At 51.7% G+C, this 27,234-nt stretch overlaps 1 protein-coding gene across 1 annotated transcript in view; it reads left to right on the top strand.

Moving 5' to 3' along the window:
* AGO2 (argonaute RISC catalytic component 2) overlaps positions 1–26,084 on the top strand; it is a 108,939-nt gene extending 82,855 nt beyond the window's left edge. The window contains exons 11-19 of the mRNA XM_055313930.1: positions 1,136–1,269; positions 2,924–3,108; positions 4,376–4,535; positions 7,353–7,443; positions 9,330–9,524; positions 11,421–11,555; positions 15,690–15,791; positions 16,451–16,650; positions 16,926–26,084. Coding sequence (XP_055169905.1) covers positions 1,136–1,269; positions 2,924–3,108; positions 4,376–4,535; positions 7,353–7,443; positions 9,330–9,524; positions 11,421–11,555; positions 15,690–15,791; positions 16,451–16,650; positions 16,926–17,034 — 1,311 coding nt within the window. The 3' untranslated portion in view covers positions 17,035–26,084. The remainder of the gene's footprint in view (positions 1–1,135; positions 1,270–2,923; positions 3,109–4,375; positions 4,536–7,352; positions 7,444–9,329; positions 9,525–11,420; positions 11,556–15,689; positions 15,792–16,450; positions 16,651–16,925) is intronic.
* Positions 26,085–27,234: the final 1,150 nt, after the last annotated feature.

Here is a 27,234-nt window from a genome sequence, read left to right as displayed (position 1 = left end):
AAACCGTGAAATGTCCCCCCAGGGGATGTTTAACAGTGCCTGGAGGCTGGTCCTGGTGCCGAGGGCTGCTAGCATCCCGCAGTGCATAGGACAGTCCAGATGTCAGTAGAGCTGCGGTTGAGAAACACGTGTCATGAGAGCCCATGTCTGTTAAAACTGTGTGTGTGTGTGTGTCTGTTTACCTGTTTACTAAAGTCTGCAATACCAGACCGCTGGTCAGTTGTCTCCTACAAAAGCCTGTCTCAAGTGGCAGCAGGGCAATAGTTATAAAAATATAGGAAAGAAAAGCGTTAATTTTTAAAAGGTTTGGTTTTTACAAATAGGCTTGTATTACTTTTGTTAATAAAAAAAATTTTTTCCACTAAAAACACTTCTGCAGCTGAATGACAGGAACTCAGGTGCAGCCCTGTCCTCTGGTGGTGCCCCCAGGCCTAGAGCCCTACCTCCTGCCCCCAGCCCTCCCCGATGGTCCCTGTGCCCCGGAATCACTTGAAGGGAGTTCAGAGCTTCCTCGGGTGCCAGTGCCGAGGCCTGGTCCTTTCTGGCTCAGATATGGCAAGCCCCAGTGGATGCACCCCTTGCTGTCTTTACCAGTGGGAGCAGCTTCCATCCTTAAACAGCCGCATGTGGGGTGGGGGGGCCCTAGCTGGTCCATCTGCTCCCCCACCCGGGACTGGGAAGGAGCACCTTGACTTCTCTTCCCCTCCTGCCTGCCTGTGTGGTGACGGAGGACGCAGAGTAGATGAGACCGTGTTCTGACCCAGGAAGCCCTCCTATAGCAACACGAGGCCCTGGCTTTCCTCGGGGCTGCCCCTGAGGTTGTGTGGACTCCTGGGACTCTCTGCTCTCCTGGCCTCTATCCGCCCCTCCCTCCACCGTCCGTCCGTCCATCCATCCATCCATCCATCCATCCTTCCTTCCTCTCCTGTCCAGCTCTTCGTCTGTCTATCCGTCCATTATCTCCAGCCCACTTGCACTGCTGGGCAGGCCGGAGATGGGAGGCTGCACAGAGGCTCAGTTCTCAGCCTCAAGAGCACCATGTGGTCAGAGGACCAGCAGCCATAGGGAAAGTAACAGCATCAGCGGTGGGGACATGTTTCCCATTTTCCCTCACCCTGTTTCTTGCCATTTGCAGAATAAAGCGATTGCCACCCCTGTCCAGGGCGTGTGGGACATGAGGAACAAACAGTTTCACACAGGCATTGAGATCAAGGTGTGGGCCATCGCGTGCTTCGCCCCCCAGCGTCAGTGCACAGAAGTCCACCTGAAGTAAGGCCACCAGGGTCAGGCGCACCTGGCTTTGGGTGGGATGGGGGGCAGGAGGGCGGGACAGCCAGCAGGGGGGTGCGAGGCCAGCAGGGAGGTGGACTTAGTGCCGTTGCCAGGCTTGGTGGTCTTTCCCTGGCAGGGAGCACTGGCCCAGGACACATGGGCCACCTCAAGGCTGCTTCTACTTCTCAGACTCATTGGTGGAGGGAGTGTGGAGAAGTGATGCAGATTATATAAGAGATAAAACAGTAAATGAGTAAGTTTGAAAATTTTATGCAAAAGAAAAAGTTATATTCAGCGAACTCAACTTACTTTGAAGAAAACACGTTGGCCTCCTGCCTCTGCATCACCCTGGTGTGGCCCAGGCAGCGGACCCCTTTGAAAGTAGCACCAAAAATACGCAGTTTCATCGGTCATTTTTTTTTTTTACGTATTTTTATTTAAATTCAATTTGTCAACATATACAGTATAACATCCAGGGCTCATCCCATCAAGATAACTTCATGTCTTTATCTGAGAGACAGCGAGTGAGAGCACAAGCAGGGGAGCAGCAGGAGAGGCAGAGGCAGGCTCCCCGCTGAGCAGGGAGCCGGATGTGGGACTCGATCCCAGGATCCTAGAATCATGACCTGAGCCGAGGGCAGACGCTTATCTGAGCCACCCAGGTGCCCTTGTCGCTCGTGTTTTTGTGTCCAAAACACCAACAGTGGAAAGGAATCTATTGCTTCTCACCTGTCTTGTGGGGAAGCAGGAGGGAACTCAGAGCCTTAGGGGCAAAGCCAGTTAACGTGCTGGTGAAGGCCGCCTCTGAGAAGCTGGGGCTCAAAGTCCCCGAGAGCGGACATCAAGGGGCAAAAGGCTGTCGGGGCTACTTGTCCCCGCTGCCGGCAGCGTGAGCTGGCCGCACAGAGCAGCTTAGGAAGCCAAGGCGGCTGCGGCTGAACCCCAGGTGCCTCTTCCCCGTGTTGTGGCCTCAGCCCTGCGGTGAATTCACGCATAGGCATAAATGCAGGTGCACACGCATGCACATGTCTCTAAGCACATCGACGTATAGGAGGATGAACACTCGCGCCACTGGATCGAGTGTCCTTACCCTTAACTATCGAAGGCGACGTTATTTTTACTTCTGGGCTTAAAATAGAAGCTGTTGCCCTGCGTGTGCCCCCCGCCGGGGTGGGGGTGGCCTCTCCAGGCCTGCCGGGGCAGCTGCTGGTGTTGCCCTGGCTGTGGCCAATCCTGCTCTCTCCCACGGCTGTGTCGCCCAAGTCCAAGCGGTTCATGAATAATGGGGGCGAGTCCAAGGGGACAGTGGGTTGGTGGCTTTCCTCTCTCTGACAGTGTTTGGCGCTGACAAGGTCCTGCATCCTGCCCCAGGACCCGGGCGCTGGTTGGGCCTGCCGAGTGGGTGGCAGCCGCACCAGCCCCTACAGCTGGGAGTGGCTTTTCAGGAACCCGCGTGTACACGTAGCATATACCTCTGCTTTGAGTTAACACATAGAAATGGCTCTGTCCAGGTCTGACCTTTGGATTCGGACACCAGTGGAAGTGGCTTGGGTTGGGCTGTTAAAGCCGTGCCCTTCCCCTGGGGTCCCTAGTTGAGGTGGATTCTTGGGCGCACGCCGTGCGTTCAAGCCTGATGAACTTTCTCCTTCAGATCCTTCACGGAGCAGCTCAGAAAGATCTCGAGGGACGCTGGGATGCCCATTCAGGGCCAGCCGTGCTTCTGTAAATATGCCCAGGGGGCGGATAGCGTGGAGCCCATGTTCAGGCACCTGAAGAATACGTATGCTGGCCTTCAGCTGGTGGTGGTCATCCTGCCTGGCAAGACCCCCGTTTACGGTAGGCCTTTGCTCTCGGGGTCCCCAGGGTGTTTGGTGCAGCCCGGGTCCTTGGTGTTTTTGCCACACTGAGGGATGCCTGTGCCTGCCTCATTCATGAGCTAAGAAGGACGAGGGACGTTCTGACAACTGCCAGGCAAGTGCCGAGGGCCGCCCGCATCAGCGCTGAGACCACTTCCTGGAGGCCAGCATGTGCGTGGTTATTTTATTCCACCCCACTCGATGTTGGCCGGGTGCAGGAATGCCCCTTCAGTGCACATGCAGTGGTCGCTGGGGGCCGCTGTCCAGGTGTGGCCATCTCTGTGCCCGCTTGGAGCTCTCTGGAAGGTGATCAGAGTCTTCACGCCAGCAGGGCAGTTGCGCATCCATTCAGCTAAAACTAAGCCAGCCCCTGTGATGAGAGTTCAAAGAGCAGCCCCCCATCCAGGGGACCCCAGGGTGGTGGGGGTGGCAGACAGGTGACTCCAGGACAGGCGGGGGAGGAGGGGTTGCTGTTGGACAGCTGTGGGAAGTCTGCGGGACCCAAAGGTGCCCAGCAGAGGTGGCGTCAGGATGAGAACCTCTAGCGTGCGGGAGCCGTGACGCTCAGGTGGTGTCGCCAACTGGACCCTCAGATTGAATTAGATGCATAAAAGCCGTGCATCTCCCCTCCAAGCTACATATCCAAGAACGCAGATGACACCATCAGTGTTTCCATCCACAAGTCACCCGTTCCCACGGCACTGCCCAGGGAGCTGACCGTAGCTCCGTGCAAGAATCCAGAAACCGAGGGGTGTGGGCCTCGATAGCTCTTTGATGTTGGCTTTGCATGTGCTGTGAATTTCAAGGATGCCAGCGTCTCTATTTTTAACAACCCAAGCTTTTGCTCGTAACCCTGAGCACTGCGATAGAAGGCAGCGTTCTAGGCGGGAGTGCCAGCCCCTGAGCCAGGCTGGCTCTGCCCATACGGCCCTGCAGCCCCTAAAGCCCCTGAAACGGTCCTCACCCCGCCGAGCCACGAGCCCTGCTCCGCAGCCTCCTGGCAAGGTGACGCCAGCCTGGACAGGGCCACAGCCAGAACTCCAGCCCCGGGGCCTGGCCACCCCCTACCTGCCGGTCCCCCTCTTCCCAGGTGTGGCGTCAGGTGGGGCTGGGCAGGGAAGCTGGCCCCAGTGATGTGGTTGCAATTACGAGGGGGGCCCCTGCGGTTCGGGGTGCGGGTCCTGGGGGGCGCTAAGGAAGACGTGCCGGTGAGAGCTGTCAACGTGGGCATCTTTCATGCTCCACAGCCGAGGTGAAGCGCGTGGGAGACACGGTGCTGGGGATGGCCACGCAGTGTGTGCAAATGAAGAATGTGCAGAGGACCACCCCGCAGACCCTGTCCAACCTCTGCTTGAAGATCAATGTCAAACTGGGAGGCGTGAACAACATCCTGCTGCCCCAGGGGAGGTAAGGCCAGCCCCCCTGCTGTGTGTGCGCCTGGTGACAGCAGGGTCCCTGTGGGATGGGGGCAGTGCACACATGGGCGTCGGGCTGCCTGCATCAAGCAATGTCCTGGATGCAGCAGAAACTGGAAGTAAGACACAGGTTCAGCTGCTCGGAGTCTGGGGGGCAGGGGGCATCTGGGGGTCACTGAGTGCCATGGCTGGGTTCCCTGAGTGCAGGGAGGCCAGAGAAGGGCCCAGGGGTCCTGAAACATGAAAGCTGGCAGCTGTGCCGTGAAAGGAGTGAGTGGCTGGGACACGAGCCTCCCTTGTCAAAGCTCCCCTCCTGGAGCCACACAGTCACTGCCGTGAAGGCTGGAGCAGCCCTCCCAGGCTGGCGGTGACTGCCCCTGATACGGTTGGTGCTGGGAACGGAGCCCTTGGGGAAGGCTCCACGGAAGAGGACACCGTTGGCAGATCGCAGGCCGGGGTCGGGGTCGGGGGCTGGCGGCGCGGGGGTGGGGCAGGACTCCGGGGTCCCCCCGGACCTCTTGGCTGGGCATGTGGCCCTGGTGCTCGAGGGAAGGCCAGGATCAGCTTCTGGGCCTCCTGGGGGTTGGCCGGTGCCTGCTGCAGCAGGGAGAGGGTCTCCATGACAACAGATACTGTCGTGTGATTCTTTCTGAAGAATCTTGGCCTTTGCGTTAGCATGTGAACGGCAAACGTGGGTAAACACAGGTTATTTGACACACTCACCCCTCCATGAGCCAGACTGCCCTTGGCGAGAAGTGGCGCTCATGCAGACGGCAGGCCCTCGTTGCTGCTCCTGTGTGTTCGGGGAGAGGCACCAGGCGGCACCAGCTGTGTGCACAGCCCTCCAGGCTCCCCCGGCGCCCGTGCGGGCACACCTGGGCCAGCATCTGAGTCACCTCCGGGCCTCGTGGAAGCACACAGGTTCTGATGAGCACGCCTGGATCGGGACCCAAGCACTGACAGTCCTAGCAAGTCTACAAGCGATACTGCCCCGGGGGCCACACCCGGAGAACACCCGGAGAACACCCGGAGAACACCGCTGGGCGGAGTTAGGCTGCTGTGCAGTAAAGTGGAAAGAACCTGAGTTTAGAGCGGACAGTCTTGAACTTGAAGGCTGGATCTGCGAGGCGAGGTTGACTTGCTCAGGTCGTGGGAATATGTGAGGACCTGTCGAGAGCAGGTGGCAAACTCAGGGTGCCATTCACTCAGCAGGCTCTGTGTTGAGTGCTTACTGTGTGCAGGAGTGTGCCACAGCAGGGAGCACAGCGCCCAGCATCCCAGCCCTCTAGTGGGGGGACCCCGACACATGAGAAGCAGTGACATCACCAGAGGGACAGGAGCTCAGGAGGGTGAGGAACTGGGGTTTATGTGGTGACAGTCTCCGTGGAGAAGGTGGCCTTGGGCAGATGGCAGGCCCGAGGGTGCAGGCGTGTGGGATGCCTGCGGAGAGGGTGTTCCAGACTCAGGCCACGGTTTGAGCAGGGACTCTGGGTGGGGCCTGCCAGGACGGCTGGGGGTTTTAGCGAAGGACCCGGGGGTGGAGGGCTGCTGGCAGGGGCCTGGGGCTCGCTCTGGGCAGGACACAGCCGCTGGAGGCTCCTCTCCTGAAAGGCTGCTCCAACTCTGGGTGGATCGGGACCCAGGGGCACCTGCGTTGTCTCGGGAGGGGTGCTGGCAGTGGGGGCGGCGTGGGTGCCCAGAGATCGTGTTTGGAAGATGGCACTGCAGGGCCTGCTGACAGGTTGGGTTTGGGCTGTGAGTGAGAGAGGAAGGGGTCCACGGCTCTCCCTCCGCGGAGCCTCTGCAGACTTAGCACTAGAGGTGGGGGCTGCGGCATCATGCTGGAGGAGCGTCACGGGTGGGCAAGCGGGAACCGGGATCTGGTAACCGGGATGTGTGTTTAGGGGTCCCCAGCAGAGGGGTGGTATTAAAAGCCACAAGGCTGGTTAGGTCCGGATCCCCCAACGCAGGGTATAGACAGGATGGATGCCCACCAAGCATGCTGCCCGGGAAGTTCGGGGTTAAAGGGTTGTGGAGAGGGGGAGCCGGGCTGGCGGATCCTGGGTGTCCTGGGTCTCCTGTTTCACGTGGTGCTGACAGACCTAGTGAGGAGGTCTGAGGCTCTGCTGTGTGGGGGCGGGGCCTTGTCGCCATGGCAGCAGGCAGCAGGAAAGGGGGGCAGGTTGCTCGGAGGTGGTGAATGGGCCCCCAGGTGGTGAATGGGCCCCGCTAATTAGGAGCTTAGCCACAGGCAGGTGCTCCTCGTCAGAGGTGTGAGTCACAACCCAGGTGCAGATGCTCCCTGGAGTAGGAGCCGCGGGCAGGGGCGCAGCGTGGCGGGCTGCTTGCCAGGGCCCTGTGTCCGTGCTGGGGAGGCGAGATCGGGGCCGCCCCCGAGGCCTGCCTTACAGAGAGGGGCGGGTGGGCCATGGTGAGCAGGTGGGGGTGGGGACACCCCAGAGAAGAGCCCCCCAGGGGTGGTTGGAAACATGCTGGGGATCGAAGTCTTGCATATATAATCATTTTGTTATAAATACGTGATTTTAACATATATACTTACAATATGTAAGATTACCGCGGAAGCGCTCAACCGGGTACAAAATAGAATCCTCCCCGCCCGCAGCCCCAGCAGCCTGGGGTGCGGTGCTCCCCGGCTTCCGTGGAAGCAGATCTCAGACCTCCTGTGGCCTCCTCAGCGAGGTGTTCTGGGTGGAACATCACAAGATCAGACGTTCTCTTGAAAACATAAGTGATGCTGAGGCCAGTGGGTTCGGGGTCCAGGCCTCAGACGCCTCGCTTCCCTCCACAGGCCGCCCGTGTTCCAGCAGCCCGTCATCTTCCTGGGGGCCGATGTCACTCACCCACCTGCCGGGGACGGGAAGAAGCCTTCCATTGCTGCTGTGAGTATCCATGCTCCCCGCTGGGGCTCTCCAGGTGATGTCCGACCCTCTGTGGGACCCACAGCCTGGAGAGCTGCCTGTGCGAGGGCACGCGGTCCCATTGCGGCACGTGGCCAGAGTGGCTTTCTAACAACCCTTGTGGTTTGCGGAGCAACTGGTGAAGAGTCTCGTAGAAAATAGGTGTTTGGAGGGGACTCCGCATGTGGCTCAATGTGCCTGAGAGGTGATGAGGTCGCGCTGCCTGGGGCCCAGCCCAAGCAGCCCAGGTGTGGCAGCAGGGGAGAGGGCCTGTCCCGCGGGTCCACCTGCAGCTCCTGGGGGACCTGGGGGCTCGCTGCCCACTGGGGCAGACACTGCACAGGACTCGTGTGCCACCTTCTTTATGCTGCACACCCCTTTTGGACATTTTCTATCTTTTATTATAAAACACTAAACGTAAAACAGTCACAATCCAGCGGTAAAACATAGGCCTTGCCCCAGTCCTGCCCATGAGTTGCGTCTGGGCTTCTGGGTCGGGGGGGAGGGGTGGGGAGGGCAGCATCACGGCCTTTCACTCAGCAGGACCCGACAAGCACATACTCAGAATAGTGTGGACTGTAAATGTGGAATGCAGGCCGGGGTGCCCCTTGTACTTGTCTGACGGGACACCCCAGGGCTCTGTGGCCACGGAGGCCAAGTGGAGGGAAGGAAGCATCGGGCTCAAGGTCTGTGGTCCCCAGCACACCCGGTGGGGACTGCCAGACCGACCTCTGGGCCATTGCGTGTTCTGTCATTTGCCACACAATCAGAGAATATTGGCATTTTCTGAGCACCTGCTCCACGCCAAGCTCCGGGCAGGCTGCATAACTACACTGAGTCAGAATCTTGTGGGGTCTGAGTAGGTTCCCCACTGGAAACACGAAGTCCAGAAAGGCCAAGCTCAGTGGCTCAAGAGAAGCAGCAGAAAACATAGCTGAAGACTGGCCAAGGCTCAGTGTTGAGGCCTGAGCTGTGCAGGGTGACAGGGCTGCTGCACCCATCACACCCCTGCCCGGGGGGGAGGGGGGTTGCTTGCTCATTCCCTCCATCGTGGCCACTCTAGAAAGAGAGATGCCAGCCACATGTGTGGACAGGGCCACCTCTGGGCAGGCTGGGGCTTCTCTCTGAGACACAGTGGACCCTGAGGTGTGGCTGGGCCCCCCAGGAGGTGCAGGCCTCCCCACAGGACGTGCCTGTGTCACTCGGGGCCGTGCTCCTTTATCACGTTAGCACTGCGCAGTGGGATCCCTCCTGCTTGCACCACATGCAGCAATCCAGGTACGTCCGCTTCCTACCTGTGGTGCGGGCTTTACCTTGTTACGTATCTTTCAGCTCTTCATTGTTTATTAGCTGAAAGAAGGCAGCAGGCCACCCCATGTAATCATGTTTATCGTGCTCTTGTCATCTTGTCCTCTGGGCCCCTCCAGGCAACTGCTTATGTGGCAGCTGACCGTGGGGTGCTCTGTTGTTCCTGGGGCTCAGGGTCTTGGGGTGCACGGTGATCGACATGCAGCTTGTCTGGGTGAACGAGGGACGCACTTTGGAAGAACTAGGGGATCCTCAGATTGCTGTCTTGGGGCTGATGGAATTCAGTCCCATCTGGTCACAGGCCAAGTACAGGTTCAGACTAATTGCCCACTTTTTATTAGGTGATCTCAGCAAACTTTTTTCTTTGTGATGTATTTATAAACATCGTTGCCCACGTACCTAAAAGAAATGCAGAGGCGGCAGGTTCGCCTCCGACAAGCCACTGCCGCTTCCCCGTGGTGTCAGGTTGGGGTGGAGATGCATGTCCACCCCCGGCCCTTGTGCAGTGCGCAGAGCAGGGGCTTCCAGAAGTCCCCACCACGCCCCCGCTCGTCCCGCAGGTCGTGGGCAGCATGGACGCGCACCCCAACCGCTACTGCGCCACCGTGCGGGTTCAGCAGCACCGGCAGGAGATCATCCAGGACCTGGCCACCATGGTCCGCGAGCTCCTCATCCAGTTCTACAAGTCCACACGCTTCAAGCCCACCCGCATCATTTTCTACCGCGACGGCGTCTCGGAGGGCCAGTTTCAGCAGGTGGGTGCCTCACGGTTTGCTCCTTCTGTTCCCAGAAGGCCCTAGAGTCCCTCGTTTGTCCCGCACGGTAGCCTCCTGGGCTACCCGACGGACACAGTGATGCGGTTTCAGGTCATTGGAAGGGGGGACTGGGGAGAGGATGCCAGGCCGGCAGTGCCGAGGCGGGACGGGGGTATTGAGCGTGGGTCCCGTGACCAGGTGCCCTTCCAGAGGCTTGGCTGCAGGGAATCTGTGGGTGGGGACCCCATTGTGTTGGGGGGTCACCTCAACGTGCAGTGTGAAAGGCAGGCTGCAGGGTGGAGACCACAGGCCTGGTGACAGCTATGGGGGGTCAGGAGGACGGCTGGACGGGGGCCCCCAGATGTGATCTTGGGTGGTGTGTGGATCACGGGCAGGGGTGCCATCAGAGACGGGGGGGGGGCAGCGATGAGGCAGGGGAGCAGGTATGGGGAGATTGTTGCTGTGCTCTGCCTCCAAGCACCTGCCTTAGCTCCCTGTCACTGTGACCTGCAGTCGGTGCTGAATCCATCCCAGAGCTCGGGAGGTGGATGCCCTGAATGTGTCTCCTCCGCATTGGGCCTAGCTAATTCCACCCCCGCATCCACCCACACGGATCCATCCCAACGTGCTTCATTGGGAAACATTAGCAGGGAAGGCAAAGGATGCGGGGCCCGTGTCCCCTCCTGGGGGAGAGCCACCCAGGCAGGAAGGCATCCTGAGAGCTGCGCTGCTGTGCTTCTGAGGCCCCGGGCTGCCTGACTAGGCAGAAGCAGGATGGCCTGGACCTTCCTGGTCCAGAGTAGAGCAGCAGCCAGTCCCCCAAGGCCCTCAGGTGGCATGGAGAACAGTCGACACTCCTGGCCAGGGCGTCGTTGAGCCCCTGCGGGAGGCAGGGCCAGTAGCTCCAGGTCCCCTCTCGGGTCCAAAGTCCACTGTGTGCCCGGCGACTTTGAAGGCACCTCTTGTATTAAACCTCTTGGGTTCCCTTGGTTGAAAATGTTCCCCTCCTCTGGGGCCCCAGCCCTCTCAACACCCCCCACCCCCCAGCCATTCCTGCCGAGAGGGGTCTGTGCCTTTCTGTGTTTATCGCTTTGGTGACGTACTCCACGTCTTATGGAAACCCCACAGCTGGCATCTCAACCCAGAACCCAAGATACTTTGGAAACACCATAACATGGTATTTAATTAGGACATTGGTTAAAAATCCGAGGTGTGTGGTCCCTGTGCTCACCTCGTCACAGCATGATAGCTGTCTGCCTGTTTCTCTGTGACACGAACAGGGTACCGTCTTTGTACCCTGACTCTCAGGTACTTGTGTGCCAAGCACTCTACGTTACCTTAGTTTTCACAACAGGCCTGCAAGGTTGGATGCTCCCATTTTAAAAGCAAAAAAAAAACCCTGGGCATCGGAGAGGGTCATGGCTTTTTCCCAAAGCCACACAGCTGCATGGCAGTAGGGCTCGGGTTGGAGCTCAGGTCTGACTCCTAAGCCAGTGTTCATGCCACGAGGTTCTTTCCCTCCTCTCTGGTATAGAAAACAAGCCGTTGAATGGATTTTCTCATGTGTGTGTCTCGCATTGGGCCTCATTACTCCTGTGTACTGTGGGTGCCATTTATTGAACACTTAGAACATTCCAGAAACCGTGCTCAACAATTTTAGGCACTATCTAATTTAAACCATTTAACTATGAAACCTGGGTCTCATCTGCTCAATTATATAAATGAAAAAACAAATACAGAAAGGCAGAGTCACACAGCTAATAACCAGCTAGTGGAGCCAGAAGACTGATCTGCAAGTATTTGTCCAATAGCCTATGTTATTAAGGGATTTATTTTAAGGTAGAAAGAGGCTGTAAAAACGAAATAATCCTTAAGTGTGTCTTTTCTTTCCCTCAGGTTCTCCACCATGAGTTACTGGCCATTCGCGAGGCATGTATTAAGCTAGAAAAAGACTACCAGCCAGGGATCACTTTCATAGTGGTACAGAAAAGGCACCACACGCGGCTCTTCTGCACTGACAAGAACGAGAGGGTGAGGCTCGGAGGCTGAAGGAGGGGCCGGAGGTCGGCCCTGGGCTGGGGCCGTAAGGACGTGGGTCTCTGCTTGGCCCTCGCCCGGAGCCATGCCGCAGAGGTGCTGGTGCCAGCTCTGCTGCTGTCCTGGGGCTCATGGGAGACCCTGTCCTCCGAGGGGCTGTCTCCACGAAGCCCCAGCCGTAGGCGCTGGAGACGGGCCCTCCTCGGTCTGGTGCAACATTGGACCCTTACGTCCCACGGGCTGGGACAGGACCGGGCGGGAGATACCATGTGTCCAGTAAAGTGATCGCCAGAGAGCTGGCTCTGGAAGAGGCACGGCACCCCTGGCAGTGGGCACAGTAGGTGGGATTCAGTAAACTGGGGACCCTCAGGGGAGGCTGGAGTGCTGAGGGCAGCTCCGGGGTGCTGGTCCCGGGCGTCCCAGAATAAGAACGAGCAGGAGGGAGAAGCAAGGTTTGTAGATGTAGCTGCTGAGAAAGCCCCACAGTTGAAGAAAGGTAGGAATCTTCACGTTAAAAGTAGTTTCCAACAGGATAAATAAGCATAAACCTCCACATGGACGCCTGTCCCCACCTGCCCAGCGTCAGGTAGCTGCCTAGACAAGGGACGCTCCCAGAAGGGGGAGAGACCTGGAGAACCAGCAGCCCCCCAGCTGCTCGGTAGCCCCAGTGCGAGAAAGCACAGCAAGGGAGAAACGCTGCTTGTCTAGATGGAACACAAAACACAGCTTGTTAGTGAGAGGAAGGGATACTTTGTCCCGGCCACAGGGATGACCCAGCAGGAAGATCTGACAGCCATGGGCTTGGATGTTACCTAATGCAGTGACCTAAAAATACAGAGGGAAAAAAATACAACATAGCGAAAAAGTAGCAATTCCAGGAGAAACTGATAAATCTACCATCAAAGAGGTATTTCAGCACACCACTGTCAGAAACTGGAGCGGACACACCTAAGTAAAAGCTAGAAGTTGGAAGAGCGAAATGGCCAGGCCAGATGAGTTAGAGTCCAGCCATTCATGTCGAGTTTTCACGTGCACGGCTTACGAAAGTTGCCTTGTACCTGGTCACAAAGAGCTCCCGGGAGATTTCCAATCCACAGTATTGGGCAAACCACATTTTGTTTTGTTTTAAGATTTTATTTATTCAGGAGAGACAGAGAGAGAGAGGCAGAGACACAGGCAGAGGGAGAAGTAGGCCCCATGCAGGGAGCCCGATGGGGGACTTGATCCCGGGTCTCCAGGATCAAATGGCCATGGGCCGAAGGCAGGAGCTAAACTGCTGAGCCACCCAGGCATCCCTGTTTTGTTTTTTTAATCATACAATTAAATTTTCAATCAGCAGTAGCACTAAAAAGACATTTAAGAAAGCCTGAAATTTTAAATTCACTTCCAAGTAGCACATGCATTAAACATGCAAAGGGAATAAAAATTACAAAGTAATCAGAACTGAAGAAAAACAAGAGAATCTCACTTCAGACTTTATGCAGTGTAGCTGAAGCAGTTCTTGAAGAGAATAGACTTAGATATATCCGTGGGAAAATAAGGAAGAGAACCATCAAGTGCCAGAATGTGCAGCAAGAACATAAGAGGCAGGAGGGAAGGCTCCCTCCCTGCCCAGCCCCCCGACCACTGCCACCACCACCCCACCCCACCCCCATCTGGAGTCACTGGGCTCAAAGTCACTTGTTCCTACCCAGCCCCTCCCACCCCCTCCCGAAATGTGAGATAATGAAGGAAAAGATGAAGAAGAAGAGTAGATTAACACAAACAAAATCTTCTTTGAAGATGGATAAACTTAGCAAGAGTCAACAAGGGGGAAAAAAGGTTACTTATAACAATATTAAGAGCAAAAAGAGAACCGTGACCCCAGAGGGAGATGTGTTTCTCCAGTAATCATGGGATAGTAACAGGTTTACACTGATAGATACATTAGAAAAGTCAGAAGAAATAGATACAAACAGTTGTTTGTGGAATCACATAAATTACTGAGACCAGCTCCACAGGATAATCCAGTCATTGTTTCCCAAAGGCATCAGGCCCAGAGAGTTTTACAGGCAACTTTGGCCAAACCTTCAAGAAGACATGATCTTTTCCTTTTTTAAAAAGATTTTATTTATTCATGAGAGACACAGAGAGAGGCAGAGACACAGGCAGAGGGAGAAGCAGGCTCCCTCTGAGGAGCTCAATGCAGGACTTGATCCCAGGACCCCGGAATCAGTACCTGAGCCAAAGGCACATGCTCAACCACTGAACTACCCAGGCATCCCCAAGAAGACATGATCTTAAAGTGTGGCAGAGAATAGGAATAAAAGAGGAAACTACTTAGTTTTTTTTATGAAGCTTATCTAGATTTTTTTCTATAGATCAGTTTTACAAAACCTTCAAAGGATAATCTTAAGCAAAATTTTTCAGAAAATGGGAAATGTCGGGGGGGGGGACTCAAAGTTATCCTATTAATAACAAGTTTTGACAAGGGTGTGGGCATTGTGACATGGTCAGGAGCACAGTCTGGAGCCGGACAGCCTGGCTGTGCACCCCTCAGCATCCAGGCTGCATAACCACAGGTGTCAGCCCCCCGGAACACCTTCCTCGGGATGTCAGGAAGGTTAGCTGGGCTAACACACTAAGCTCTCGGCATTGTCCTTGGCATAGGGCAAAAGCATTATTATGAAGACTCTCCCACACTTTCAATGGAGTGGAGACTAATAAGTCACCTTGGATGGCGTTTGGTAATTCTAGCCCTGGAGAAACCTGCCTGCCTATGTAGAAGGACACATGCATAAGAATATTTATTGCACCATTGTTTCTTTTATTTTTTTAAGATTTTATTTATTCCTGAAAGGCACAGAAGGAGAGAGGCAGAGACATAGGCAGAGGGAGAAGCAGGCTCCCTGTGAGGAGCCCAATGCGGGACTCAATCCCAGGACCCCGGGATCACACCCTGAGCTGAAAGCAGATGCCCAACCACTGAGCCACCCAGGCGTCCCTTTTTTTTTTTTTAAAGCTTTTGCAGTATTGTTTTTGATAGCAAAAACTTTATCTGCTAACAGAAGGGGTTGTGATATGTTCATATACTGACATGTTACACGGCAATGAATATGATAGACTGTGTGTATCACATGAATACATCTCAAAATTGTAAATATTGAACAAAACTGGCAGGTAGCAGAACATATGTGACACACGTACACAACTTTAAAACCTGGGAAGTAACACCAGGTAGCGCTAAGGGAAACTTCAAAATGCAATGAAAAATAAAAGCACGTGTAGGAATGATAAAGTCTAAATCTGAGACTGCAACATAGGAGGGAAGCAGAGGGAGGCACTATTTTCAAATATTTTACTTAAAAAAAAATCAGAAGGTGTGAAAAAGGTTGGCAAGAAGTAAAATACACACCCAAAGGGGCACAGGGATTATACCGGGGATTTTCTCTTTTGTTTGTGTTTGAAAATTGTATAACTAAAAAGCTAGTGATTTACTAAAAATAGGTTGGGCTCTAGAGCTTTGGCGTTGTTGCTCCCCAGTGGTAGTAGTGGGGTGTCCGCTGGCTTTGTCATCCTAGAATGTGAGCCTAGAGTGAAGTGGTTGGATATAATTCGCAGCCCAGTCTGTACCCCTGCTTCTCCGATGGTCTCTAGGGGAAAAGCATGCCCTCTTGGGTGGTGGTGATGAAGCCACCCACAAGGCGCAAGAGCTCCTGACAGCTTTCAGGGTTTTCTAGCTTTTGTGCCTTGAACAGCAGGTGTGTTTGTGCACAGCTGATGACCTTTCAGGTGTCCATTGTGCATAGTTTTAGATTTGTGTGTCGGTGACCTCAGCAGTCACGGGGAGTTCTTCAAGCGTTACACACAGATTCTCAGTGAAGGGCAGACAACTACGATTCTCTTCTGGGCCTTGACGAGACGGGGAAAATAGCCCCAGCCATCACGGGACAGGAACTTACTTCTAATAGCGTTTGTTAAATTTTATCTTAGTTTTGTAGCGCTGAGCCAATGCGTTAGCCGGTGTAGACTGCAAAATCGGGCAGCCTGCGGTCAGGAAGGGCCGGCAGCGGAAGGCAGTGTGGGTGAGGTGGAATTGCTAGCTTTATCTTGCTGCCCCGTGTCTAATGGGCTCCTGTGTTGCCGAAGGTCGGGAAAAGTGGAAACATTCCAGCAGGCACAACTGTGGACACGAAAATCACCCACCCGACCGAGTTTGACTTCTACCTGTGTAGTCACGCTGGCATCCAGGTAAGGACGGGGGGGGGGGGGCGGGGGGGGCCCTCCGCACGTTCTTGGTGTCTCTGAGCACAGACGCCAGCGGGCACTGGGGGCACACTAGGGGAACCAGGGCTGGGGCCCCAGCCTGTCCCCAAGGCACTTGGGCAGGTGGCCAGTGAACAGGTGCAGCTTGGGACCGTGGGTGCTGGGGAGCAGGGACCCACTGGCATGCTGTGGTCGGGGTTCCCATTTTAGATGAGATGAAGTCAGGCAGAAGTAGCTGGGGCAGAGGCCAGGTGCGCTGGTGGGGTGCAAGAGGTGTCCCGTGCACCTGGAGCCCGGTGACCAGCGAGCTAGCAGAGATGTGAGCGGTGACAGGGCCCCTGGGGCTGCTATGGGAAGGGCAGCAGGTGACGGAGGTGCTGACTCAGGGTCCACTCCTTCCCACTTCGTGGGCCACAGCCTTGTCCCCGGCCACACGCCTTTGCAGGATGTACAGGGAAGGTCTCTGTTGGTGAGGGGCCCACAGTGTTTTGTCCCTAGGAGTCGTCCCACTGTGTCCTCTGTACGGAGGTTGCATAGCCCACTGTGACCAAAGCCTGGCTTTTCTCAGCAGTGCCCTCGCGTAGGTGAGTTCTGGACTTCCTCACTCGCACATTGACTCCTCTGATCCTCTGATCTGCTTTTAGGGAACAAGCAGGCCTTCCCACTATCACGTGCTTTGGGATGACAATCGTTTCTCTTCCGATGAGCTGCAGATTCTCACCTACCAGCTGTGTCACACCTATGTGCGCTGCACGCGCTCTGTGTCCATCCCGGCGCCAGCATACTATGCCCACCTGGTGGCCTTCCGGGCCAGGTACCACCTGGTGGACAAAGAACATGACAGGTGAGTGGTGTGCCTTTCAGACTGGCTGGGGTCACGGCAGGGGTTGCTTCTGCAACACGCTTTAGCAGCTCCGTGTTCAGACCGGGAAGCAGTGGGGCCCCTGTGGCTGGAGCCGACTGTGACACAGACATCCGGAGGCCAGCACCGACACTGTCGCCCGGTAGCCGCGTGGCCACCTCCCCAGACGTCTGGTGCATAGTCTTACCTAGTTACCCGCACGCTGCCTCGTGGTGCATTAAAGGCTGCACGCTCTCTCTCTCCTCCCATCCCCGCAGTGCCGAAGGAAGCCATACCTCCGGGCAGAGTAATGGACGAGACCATCAAGCGTTGGCAAAGGCAGTCCAGGTTCATCAGGACACGCTGCGCACCATGTACTTTGCTTGACGTGTTTTAGTGTTTACGATTGTGTACCAAGTTGGATTCACATGAGACCAGCTACACTCAGACCAACAGATGCCCAGCCCTTCCGTGACAGCCAGCATCGAACATGAGACGTCATTGATTTTAGTAGATTCTCCATTTTCCAGAATGCCTTCCGTCCCAGATTTCAAACTTGGATTTTGAACTGCAGACCTGTATGAGACCCCATTGTCGTAGGAAATATGGTTTGCCAAAATCTATAAGCTGCTTATTAAAATAGAGTCCCGTGTTTCCTAAAAATCTCCTAAAACCAGTCTATGAACTCAGGGCTTTAAAACATTTTTAATTTATTTGGTCATTCAATTTACTTGTTTTTAACACATGATTCTCTATGAAATTGGTGGGCTCAAACTAGCTGTGAACGTTCTCAGAGAGTGAAAGCAACGCAGATCGTGGCTGTGGTTTTAAAGCCTTGAGCATTCTGAGGTGGTCACTAAAGTTTTATGTCAGAGTGATACTAGTGTGCTCCTGACAGGGCTGACGCAAGCTCTTCAGGACCTGGGGCAGGTGGCCCGCCGAGGCGCCCACGGGTGTCTTGTCCTGCCACTGCCCGCCTTTCACTCAGCTTGAAATAAGGAGCGGGGGCAGAGGATGGGCCATGTGTGTTTACAACATTTATAGGTCCAGAGAGATTGGCAGACAAGTGCCATTTTAATAAAAATTTATTTAAAAAAAAAAAAGAAAAAAGACAATATGCCGACAGTCTAATCATAAGATTTGTCCTATAGGACTGTGACATTTATTTTCCAAAGTTTCTAAAGAATACGGGTCTGTGGTGATAAAAACAGTACAATCCTTTTTCACTGTTATGTCTTTAATGTAAGAGAAAAAAATATATATATCTGGTTTGCAGTATTAATGTGATAGATAGATGCTGTTTTTTCATTTTATTGACTTCGGGGTGCTTATTGTGATCTGTTTCGCATATCAAGAGTGTTCTGGAGACTGGACCACCTCCTGTGGTTCTCAGTGCTTACGTACAGGAGTATGCAATTGAGTCAATGTGACCGCCACCCGCCTCCCCCCCCGCGTAGATTGCGTAGCCTGTACCTTCGGGGGGACCGAGCGCGGGCCCGGCGGCCACTCGCCGCCACCCCACGTCCTGCCCCCCGTGCATTGCTCGGCCGATTAAGCACAAATGGAATGTATTTATTCTTCCATTCCTGGGAAACAAGTCCATGTGTCCCAGTGTCCCTCTCTCAGTCCGGTTCTGTTAGACGAGTTCCGTAGGACCTATGCACTGAAGCGCGCAGAGAGCCGTGGGCAGAGGCGCCCCGTGGGCGCGGGGCCCGGCGAGCCCTGCCCTCGGTGGCCGCTGCCGCGCCAGCAGAAGAGCCTCGCGTCCTGGTCCCCGCGCGTGGGTTTGCCTGGCTAGAAACCATTGCACTAAGAGTGATAACCATGGACAACTTGAAAAGGGTAACAGCGGACAACTCTGTGCTAAGTGGGCTGTTTGTCCTTTTAGACAATTTAAAAAGAAAAAAAAAAATCAAATCCACTTTCAGTGTAGAGATTCAGGGGAGGAGACGGGCCTTCCCCTAGTGCTGCTTTGTGCTCTGTCGGCCTCCCTCTGCTTGCTACCGGCCCCCCAAGCCCAGCCTGACGCTTACCTCTGGCACTGTGGCGGAGAAGGCGCCCCCCCTGTGTGTCGCCCGCGGCCCTGGGGTGCTGGGCGGGTGCCGGGGGGGCAGGGGAGCCGCGGGCGGAGCTGTAATGGACACTCGGCCTAGATTTCGGCGGCAATGACAAAGGGGAGACTATTATTTGTGAAGATATATACTCAGAGTGGTGTGTGCGTGTGTGTGTCCGTGTGTGCATGTGGGTGTCTTATTAATGGCATTAGCCTCTTCTTGCTGTATCTTTTTTGTTTGGGGGTTTGTTTGTTGGGTGTTTTTTTTGTTTTGTTTTGTTTTGTTTTTGGTCTTTTTAAACGAACAGAAGCCTCTGCTCTAAGAAATGTTGCAATTCCCTGTCGTTTTATTGGCAAGTGGCACTTTCTCCTATTTTCAGAAGGATACCAATACACTCTTGGCTGAAATTACCAGGAGCATTCAAGCTTAAGGAGGGAATCTTTTCACTTACACACTTTTGAAATCTGAAATTAGGTTAGTTTTCAGCCATTTTGAGGATCATCTAGAACCATGTGTCTCAAAGGTGTGTTTCTACTACCTGCAGCAGGGTCCTGGTGGTCAGGGCAGTGGTGGTGCTTGGTAAAAATGCAGACTCCTGAATCCGATTCTCCAGAGCCGGGGCTGGGCATCTGTATTTTATACCATTGACTGAGGTTCCAGGGCTGCCTAAAGTCAGGACCCCTGATCTAGAGCTTTCTGAGGAGTGCTCTCCCTCGAGCACCGAGGGCCCAGCGGAGGAGGAGCCCTTTGGCGGCAGCACAGGCAGGTACTCACTGAGCTAACCTAGGAAAGACCGCAGGCCAGTGGAAAGTTAGACCTAAATGTCTTGTTGTTTTTTTTAAATCATTTTGAAGGAAAGGTTTTCCTTTTAGTGGGCCAAAGTACTTTGAGAAGGGTACTTTTTATAGCCCTATGCTTGTTTTATAAAACTTTTAATACTAAAAGCATTAATAGACCAAACATCTCCAGCGAGGTTAGCTGCATACCTTTGTACACATCTGACGGATGATTCAGAATTCAAATGGCTGTAGTTACAATTTCTCAGGTAAATAATTGTTTTCCCAAATTTCTACCAATCCCCCCATTATTAGGATAAATTTTGAGACAGCGTAAAACCTCAAAGTCCTGTAGACTAAGTCTGAGCCCTGTTCACATGGAAGCCAAAAGGGGCCCTTGCTGTCTCTGACTGTGCTTGCACCCCCGCCCGGGCTACCTCTGCCCCCCCCGCCCCGTGACCCCAAGAGGGCTCCCAGGGTAGCTCCACCCTCTGCCTGCATCTAGCCACCCGGAGGCTTGGGGTGCATGCAGATTTGAGAGGTGTCTGTGCGCTGGCTTTGCCCCACCCCACTGTTAAGTAAGGTGTGCCTTGCTTTAAGCAAACTGAATGTGAAAATTATGATGTAGAAATCTGGATTCATTTAAAAGAAAAACTGGGATTTATCTCGTCTCTTTAAAAGAGGTCTGATTAGATTCTTATACTGGTACTCTTCCTAGTAGATGTTAAAATGTTCACTTTAAGAAGAATGACCGCTCCCATCCCTTCACCACCGTCTGTCCTGTTCGCCCCGCTGTCGCCCTAGTGACAAAGCAATGAAGGAAGCCCAGGGGAGCCGAGGACGGTGCCGCTGAGATTCTATCCTCTTTGTGTTCGACATGCTCAGACTTTCCTAGTTCAGATACATTTTTGTAAAACTAGGCGTACTCGTACTTCTAGAAAGGGATTGTTTGGTTTGGTTTGGGTTTTGAGAAGTCTCCCCTTAGACACTTTTGATACAACATTGTAGGGTCTGCTTTTATTTTTTAAGTTGATGTTGCTTGTTGGTAGTGGTCTTACACTCCCTTGGATGAATGTCCACACTCTAGAACCGCCGGCGACCCCTGGCCACTGGGCGGGCTTGCCTGAGAGGGCCGCAGTGGGGACAGAGTGACGTCTGTGCTCTTTGAGGCTGGCCGTGGTCACTGCCATTACTGATGTTTACCCCTGGTTACAGAGTGCTCATTGGAAGACAGTTTGAGCTCAGTTCCTACAGCAGGGTTGGGGGGTGGTTTTACTGATGTTATATTATATATTATTTTTATTGTTGTTAAAATGCAAATGTTGCTATTTATTTTTTTCTTTCTGTTCTGGTTCGATTTGGCCGATGTGGATATATCCCAGTGCATGTGGTACCTGATGGATATGATAGAAATTATTTTCCCCAACTTTTATAAATTGCCTAATGTTTACCTGCAAGTTTGCCGGATGATTTATTTTTGAAAGCCACAAATGTAATTTTTCTGGATGAATTGTTTTTCTTATATATGCAGCAATGTAATTTTACATTGATCTGCAGGGTGATTTAAATTTTATTTTTACAAGGCAGTTTTTCAGTCAAATTATATATTTGATACAATATGTTAAGGGTAGACCAGCCAAGCGTCCTGCAGTTGGGACACCAGACTGTCTCTAGGGGGCCTGGGGGGCTGGGACGGCTTCTCTCGGTTGCTCGTCGTCATGGAAGCACTTGGCTTGTTTCGTGGAGCCGTCAGGATCTGGATGTACTCCTTCAACGGGACTTTGATCTGGTGGACAGTTAAAAGGATTTTTCATGGGCATTTTCCTACACCTAAGGCAGTTCCATTAGGAGGAGCTTTAGAAGTTGACATAATCCAGACAGTGGACAATCCCAGTGGCCCAGACAAGCCATAGAAATCTCCCTGTGACCTCTCTGACTCATCTCTCACTCTCATGAGAAAGGAATGTACAATAAACAGAAACTTCCTCAGTGTTTGTGCGCCTCACTTTCAGAATGCAAATATTTTATTTATATTTTAAGCCCTTCCCCAAAGTAACCAAGAAGATTCTTTCTAGCTGCCCTGCCTGCAGGCTCGGCCGCCGTGACATGTTTTCAGTGTAGTCCCGGTGCACGTGTGACTTTGTGATGGGGCTGTCTGTGTTATACACACATGCTGACTCTTTTGTAAGGAAAATTTTCAACTCAAAATAATTGCACTGATTTTTTGACAACTTCCTTTTTATTGTGTCCAACTTTGCATCTGCTGTACTTGTTTGAAATGATTGTAAATAGATTTAGGTTAGCAAAAATGATATGAACACAACACGTCGCTACATTGTAGGGGACTGCTATGTTTTCAGTATTATGTGTTAGAGCTGCGTGGACCTCGCTCTGCCTCTGTAGCCTTGTGTCTGTTGACCATTCATGAAGGACAAATTAGCCTCGTGTTCTTGTTTTTCAGAAAGTAAGTTTTTTGCAATCTATAGAAAGGAGAGTCCTCTCCCCTGGAGGTCTGAAGGTTTGATTTTAAGAGGATTGATTATAAATCCTTTGAACACTTTTTTCAGTCTAATTCCTTGCTGTTTCCTGTGGCTCCTGAAAGCATTTTCTTCCAGTTCCATCCAGCATCTGACAGTCTGGATAGGAAGCATCTGTGTGGCCAATGTGAATAGACCACTAAGCAAGGGCCTCCCTCGCCTCTCTTTGGTCAGCCATCATTTTGAAGCCATGAGATCACTGTTGTGTCAAAACTGTCATTTGCGGCTTAACGCATAGATGCTAGAGAGACCTGGAATCCAGTGCTGTTCCTTTATGGCTTGTGATTTTTGCTAGATTAGAAGTGTGTGCTCCGGCGCACGGTGTATGATTGTTTGTGGTCAGGCTACCCGGTATCAGACACACAAAGGAGCTTTTAGACCCAAACCAGTCATGAGTGTGTGTTCACGTAGCGTCGATGCCATCGTGGTGCCCTCCCTAATGCTTTTTTGGTTATGTTTTGCCATTTTATTGTCTAAAGTGAATGTATTGGCTTAGCCAAATCACTACAGAAGGTGGTTTCTAAATACCTTTTAGTTTAAAAAAAATAAAAATAAATGCAGATAAAGGCTACCTCTGAATTCTCAATAGGTTCATGTTTGCTCTTAAGCGTAGCTATCCACACTGAAAAAAGCCAAAACGTTGCCTGAATAAACTGAATTGTGAACATCTCTCTCTTTAGTTCTGGCTTGAAAATGTGTGTGCCATACTGTGACCCATGGGCAGTCCCCTCCTCCCCCTCGGAGGCATCAGAGGTGGACCGGGGACTCCTCAGGGCTGCCCACCTCAATAATCTAGGGTTCTACGCAGCCAGCGTGAATAAAATGGAAAAGCTTTCCGCACCGTCCTCACAGGCTGGCGGGAACATCTCCACGCAGGGCCGTGGGTGGTGAAACCTTGAAACGGCCTGTTGTCCTGGATTTTCACTTTCCTATTTGCTGTAAGAAAGCACTTTCTTCTCTGTGTTACTTATGAATGGGTTGAAAATGGCTCCCTCTGCTCTCTTCTCCCTTTTTGTACACTCTGTAAAATCACGAAGGTGCTGAAACACCGACTCTCGTGCAAATAATACATCTAAAGCTGCTGTATGGTTTCAAAAAACCATGCAGTTATAGTTGACCTTTGACTTTGGAACCTTGAGTTACCATCACTCCCTACTTAATAAACATGATCTACAGTTTAAAAGCAAAATGTTCCGTTCAAGTCCAAGGCCCTCTGTTGTGGACACAGAGTCCACAGCCAGCATCTTGAAGTAGGAGTTCCTGCTGCCAGCACCCTGGATCCCCTGACGCTAACTTATGGGCAGTCTGTCCTGAGGGAGTTTGTTACCGTTCTGAGTACCCCTCCTGTGATTAACCACTTTGCTGTCAGAATGTCCTTTGCCCACACACTGTGGGTCAGTCGGTGTCATCCTCTGCCTTCTTCGGATCTTGTTTTACGTTCTCTACATTGTCTCGTCTTTGGAATGGTTCCTATCTGCTCCAAGACACCTCCATTGGTTTGCTCTTATATTCTTGAGGGACAGGCAGGTGGTTTTGCAGTTACAGATGTCTGGTTGTGTGGAGGTTGCTCTGCCCTCTTACCGGACACCCCTCAGACACTGACTTTGGCCCAGAGAGGTTCCAAATACAATGTTACCTGGAAATTTTTGCCTTTAGCACTGTTGTTTTGGGTTTTGATGCTTTTCATGCTACATGACATGCTTTAATTCTGAAAGAGCTAAGTGTCCTTTGCAGTCTTTCTAAGAATGTTTTGTACTTCTGCAATTACACTGTTTTGTAGATAGAGCCCACCCCAAGATGCATGGATGTGTAGGGTGGGTAACCCACAATGTCTGCTGACCTGCTTCTGGAACTTGCTTGGGTGCTCTGAGTTGGCCTCATTTTCAACTAGGATCCCGTTCTGGGTGTTTTGGGGGACACTGCACAGCAGCCCCCTCCTTGATTCAGTAATGTGAACTGTTGAACTCAGACCCACCCATCAGCTTTTTGCGTTACAGATCTCCAGAATCCTGGGGTGGGCCTCTCCCGCCATCTTCGCATTCATGAAAGGTTATTTTAAAAGAGGGAACCGAAGATTACTGGTGCTTTTGTTAACACTTTTCTCTTATTGGTCAATGTGAAAAATTTCGATGTGTTAACATCTTTCAACGCCCTTGGTGGTATGCAGAAGAGTTGAATCCTCAACTCACTCCCATCCCCTTTCTGGGGGGTGGCAAGAGGCTGAATTATCTTCTATTTACGACCTCTTTGGATTTCAGTAGTTCAGAGTTAAAGCTAAAACACCAAATACTAACTCTTGCCCCTCAAGTGTCTCCAGGAACTAGATGTTGAGGCCACCCTCATTAAGTAGCTTCTGAATCAAGGTCCTTAAAACCATGAGTTGAACCCAAGAACACCCCACACAACCAGGCCAGGGGGTGTGCTGCAGGCTGATGCTTGGCTCCTTGGCACCACTTGGCAGAACTAGGTGCTTGTGTTGGGGAGCCAAGGCTCCTTGGAACTCTAGAGACTGTGGGAACAATCTCGGGGGGTGGGAGAGGGCAGGTCCCTCTGACCCAGGAAGCAGGTGGTACCAGGCTTTCCTCTGGTCTCCTTTGGTACCAGACTGAGCGTGTTCTGGAAGACCCGGTCTCAGCCGCTGTGCCTTTAAAGTCCGGTCCTCAGTGTCCTTTCTCAATCATATTGGGGCTGCATTTTTATTGGGAAGTAAGCCTGTACCATTCCACAAGTCAATCATTGACCTTCTGCCTTCTAAGCTGCATCTGCTCCTCAGCTCCTGACTCTGTAAACTGTGATGCCCATGCACACTGTCTCGTGTCAGAAAACGTTATGTTCTCATAGTTGAAGGAATTCCTTCCCAAGTCCACGTCTGCTGGAATTCCAGGAAATCAGCGCAAGATCCATCTCTTAGGCCTTGGCGGCGGCCATCAACACAACCCAGTGGTTTTGTCCTCAGAGTCACTCAACAAGCATATTTAGTGTAACAGAACTAGATTTTTAGAATGAGAATTGGAATCGTGTCTCTGTGAATTGCGTGTGAAGCCCTCAGACGTAAGGTGCTACTCAGTCCTACTGTCCTTACTTTGGGATGCTTTTCCGTTTGTGTGGCTCTGTTTTGCGGTGTGCAGGGAAGCTGCTGACTTGGGTGAGCCGTGCATAGAGGACTCCCGGTTCTGACATGCCTAAAATACATTTTTTTATCTCGAACTTTTCCAAGCCAGGTATTGAGCAGTTTCTTGGCTGATGGTCTAATTAAAAAACACCTTAACCCTGTTGAGGGTCAAGGGATGTCCCTGTTAAGGGATGATTTTATTGCTTTTAAGTGGGGGAAATAATCCAATGTTATTTATTTTTAAAACGCATAGAAACTCATTCTTGGCGGCTCCTCTTGGCCCTTCCTTCCTTCTACCAAACCCTCATTTTGAAAGGCATGGTTGTTCCCTCGGCAGAGGTGCTGGCTGCAGAGGGGATGCTACATTAATAATTTTGGTTCCTCTTCAAAGCCAAATATACACATGACTGAAATCCTGAAAGTATATAGTTTAGCACTAAACTGAAATTTGAATCCTGAGTTTGATAGTGGATTTTAATGTAGCTGTTGAAGGTATGAATTCATGTTTTATAACTGTAGAGGCAAGTGAGTTTTTACTTAAGAAGTTTTAAGAGAATAATTGTAAGTTTCTGTGCAGCAAAGTGGCTAATTACTCATTAAATACAAGAAAAGAATGTAGTGTCTACATGCAGATTTGTCTTACCTCTGGTACACTTCAGATTACTTACCTAATACGTATTGAGGGCTTTTAACCCTGAGTTTTATCAACTTTTCTAGTTTTATTTTATTTTTATAAAATAATTGAAAAAGAACCAAAAATGAATTCAGAAGTTCCTTAGGTGGATCTTGCCCGTTCTTCATTTCCCCCACAAAGAAACATTTTGGAAGAGATTTTGAATCAACATGTATTGTGACCATTGCGAGTGTAGTGTTTTCTAAGAAGCCGAGCAGCTACACGGGCGTCCTGCAGGTGGTACTCTGCGAACTATCTGCGGGCTCGTTCAGAGCCGTGCAGGGCGGCGGGGGGCGGGGGGGGGGTATCTCTGTGACGGCATCGTGTGCTTGCAGTAGAGAAACCGTGCAGTGCTGTTTTGTAAATTGAAAGTTCCTGTATAAACTAGTATTTATATACATTGGCCTCTCTGTATAATTTCTCATTTGCTACATGAATTGTAAAATTCGTTATAAAATTATCGTACCTGCTAAGTACACTTCTGAGGCTTCACGTCCTTGTCTCGTTTCATACCATTCCGTGTGTTTTGAGGATGTCCAATGCTTGCATGACGCTAGGTGGTAATGCCACTTTAAATCAAGCCTTAATCAGATGTTAAAATTGTAAGTTTCAGAGTATGCAAAAATATTAGGCAGTGAGTTTAAACTGTTCAGATCAAGATGCTATATCATAATTCAACCAGTCTTTTCTCCAGAGTTACAAAGGGAAATTTGCAGTGATCCAGATCTCTCTCTCTCTCTCTCTCTCTGGTCTGGCTTGGCTGTTGCCATTGCTTGATGAAAATGGACCATTGTGCATTTCTGTGGCAGTCAAGAAGACCTGTTCTGAAAGTCTAGAGACTTTTTCAGGGTTACTTTTAAATGTTTGGTTTTTTTTTCCCTCCAGTCTGAGATTTATTTATGGCTGATGGAGAGTATGATTTGGGCATAAATCTTAATTGCTGACCTGCTCACGTTCTAAGCTTTCTTCAGGTAGTGCCACCTGCCATTGCTTCTGCATAGGATTATATGGATTTTTGTTTCTGTAAAAGCATCTTAAATTGAAACATGAAATGGAGGGGACCCAGCTTTCTTTACAATGTGGATCTACCTCAGTTAAACAGTTGGGTGCTATTTACTAAGTCTGTCAAATTAAATTGGAAAAAAGTAACCAAACAGCAAGATGTAACTCCACACAAAGCTTGAAATCATAATTTCCGTTTATTTAATAATATTTTTATTTATTTTGTGCCTTTTGTGTTGAGTCCTAATGCATTGAAAAAAAAATCAGCATGAAATGAAATATTTTATATTGCAGGTGGGGAGAAAAAGCCCAATTGGCCATGGAATTTGATAGATTACCCCCAGCCAACTAGTTATATGTATTGAAATCCCAACTGCCCTCTTGTGAAAAGGAAAAAAGGATGTCCAAGAGCAAATTAACATTTTACAAGCAA

This window comes from Nyctereutes procyonoides, unplaced genomic scaffold (genome assembly GCF_905146905.1).
Source record: "Nyctereutes procyonoides isolate TBG_1078 unplaced genomic scaffold, NYPRO_anot_genome, whole genome shotgun sequence".
In the NCBI taxonomy this organism is placed as follows: Eukaryota; Metazoa; Chordata; class Mammalia; order Carnivora; family Canidae; genus Nyctereutes; species Nyctereutes procyonoides.
This window is presented reverse-complemented; position numbering and strand designations above follow the sequence as displayed.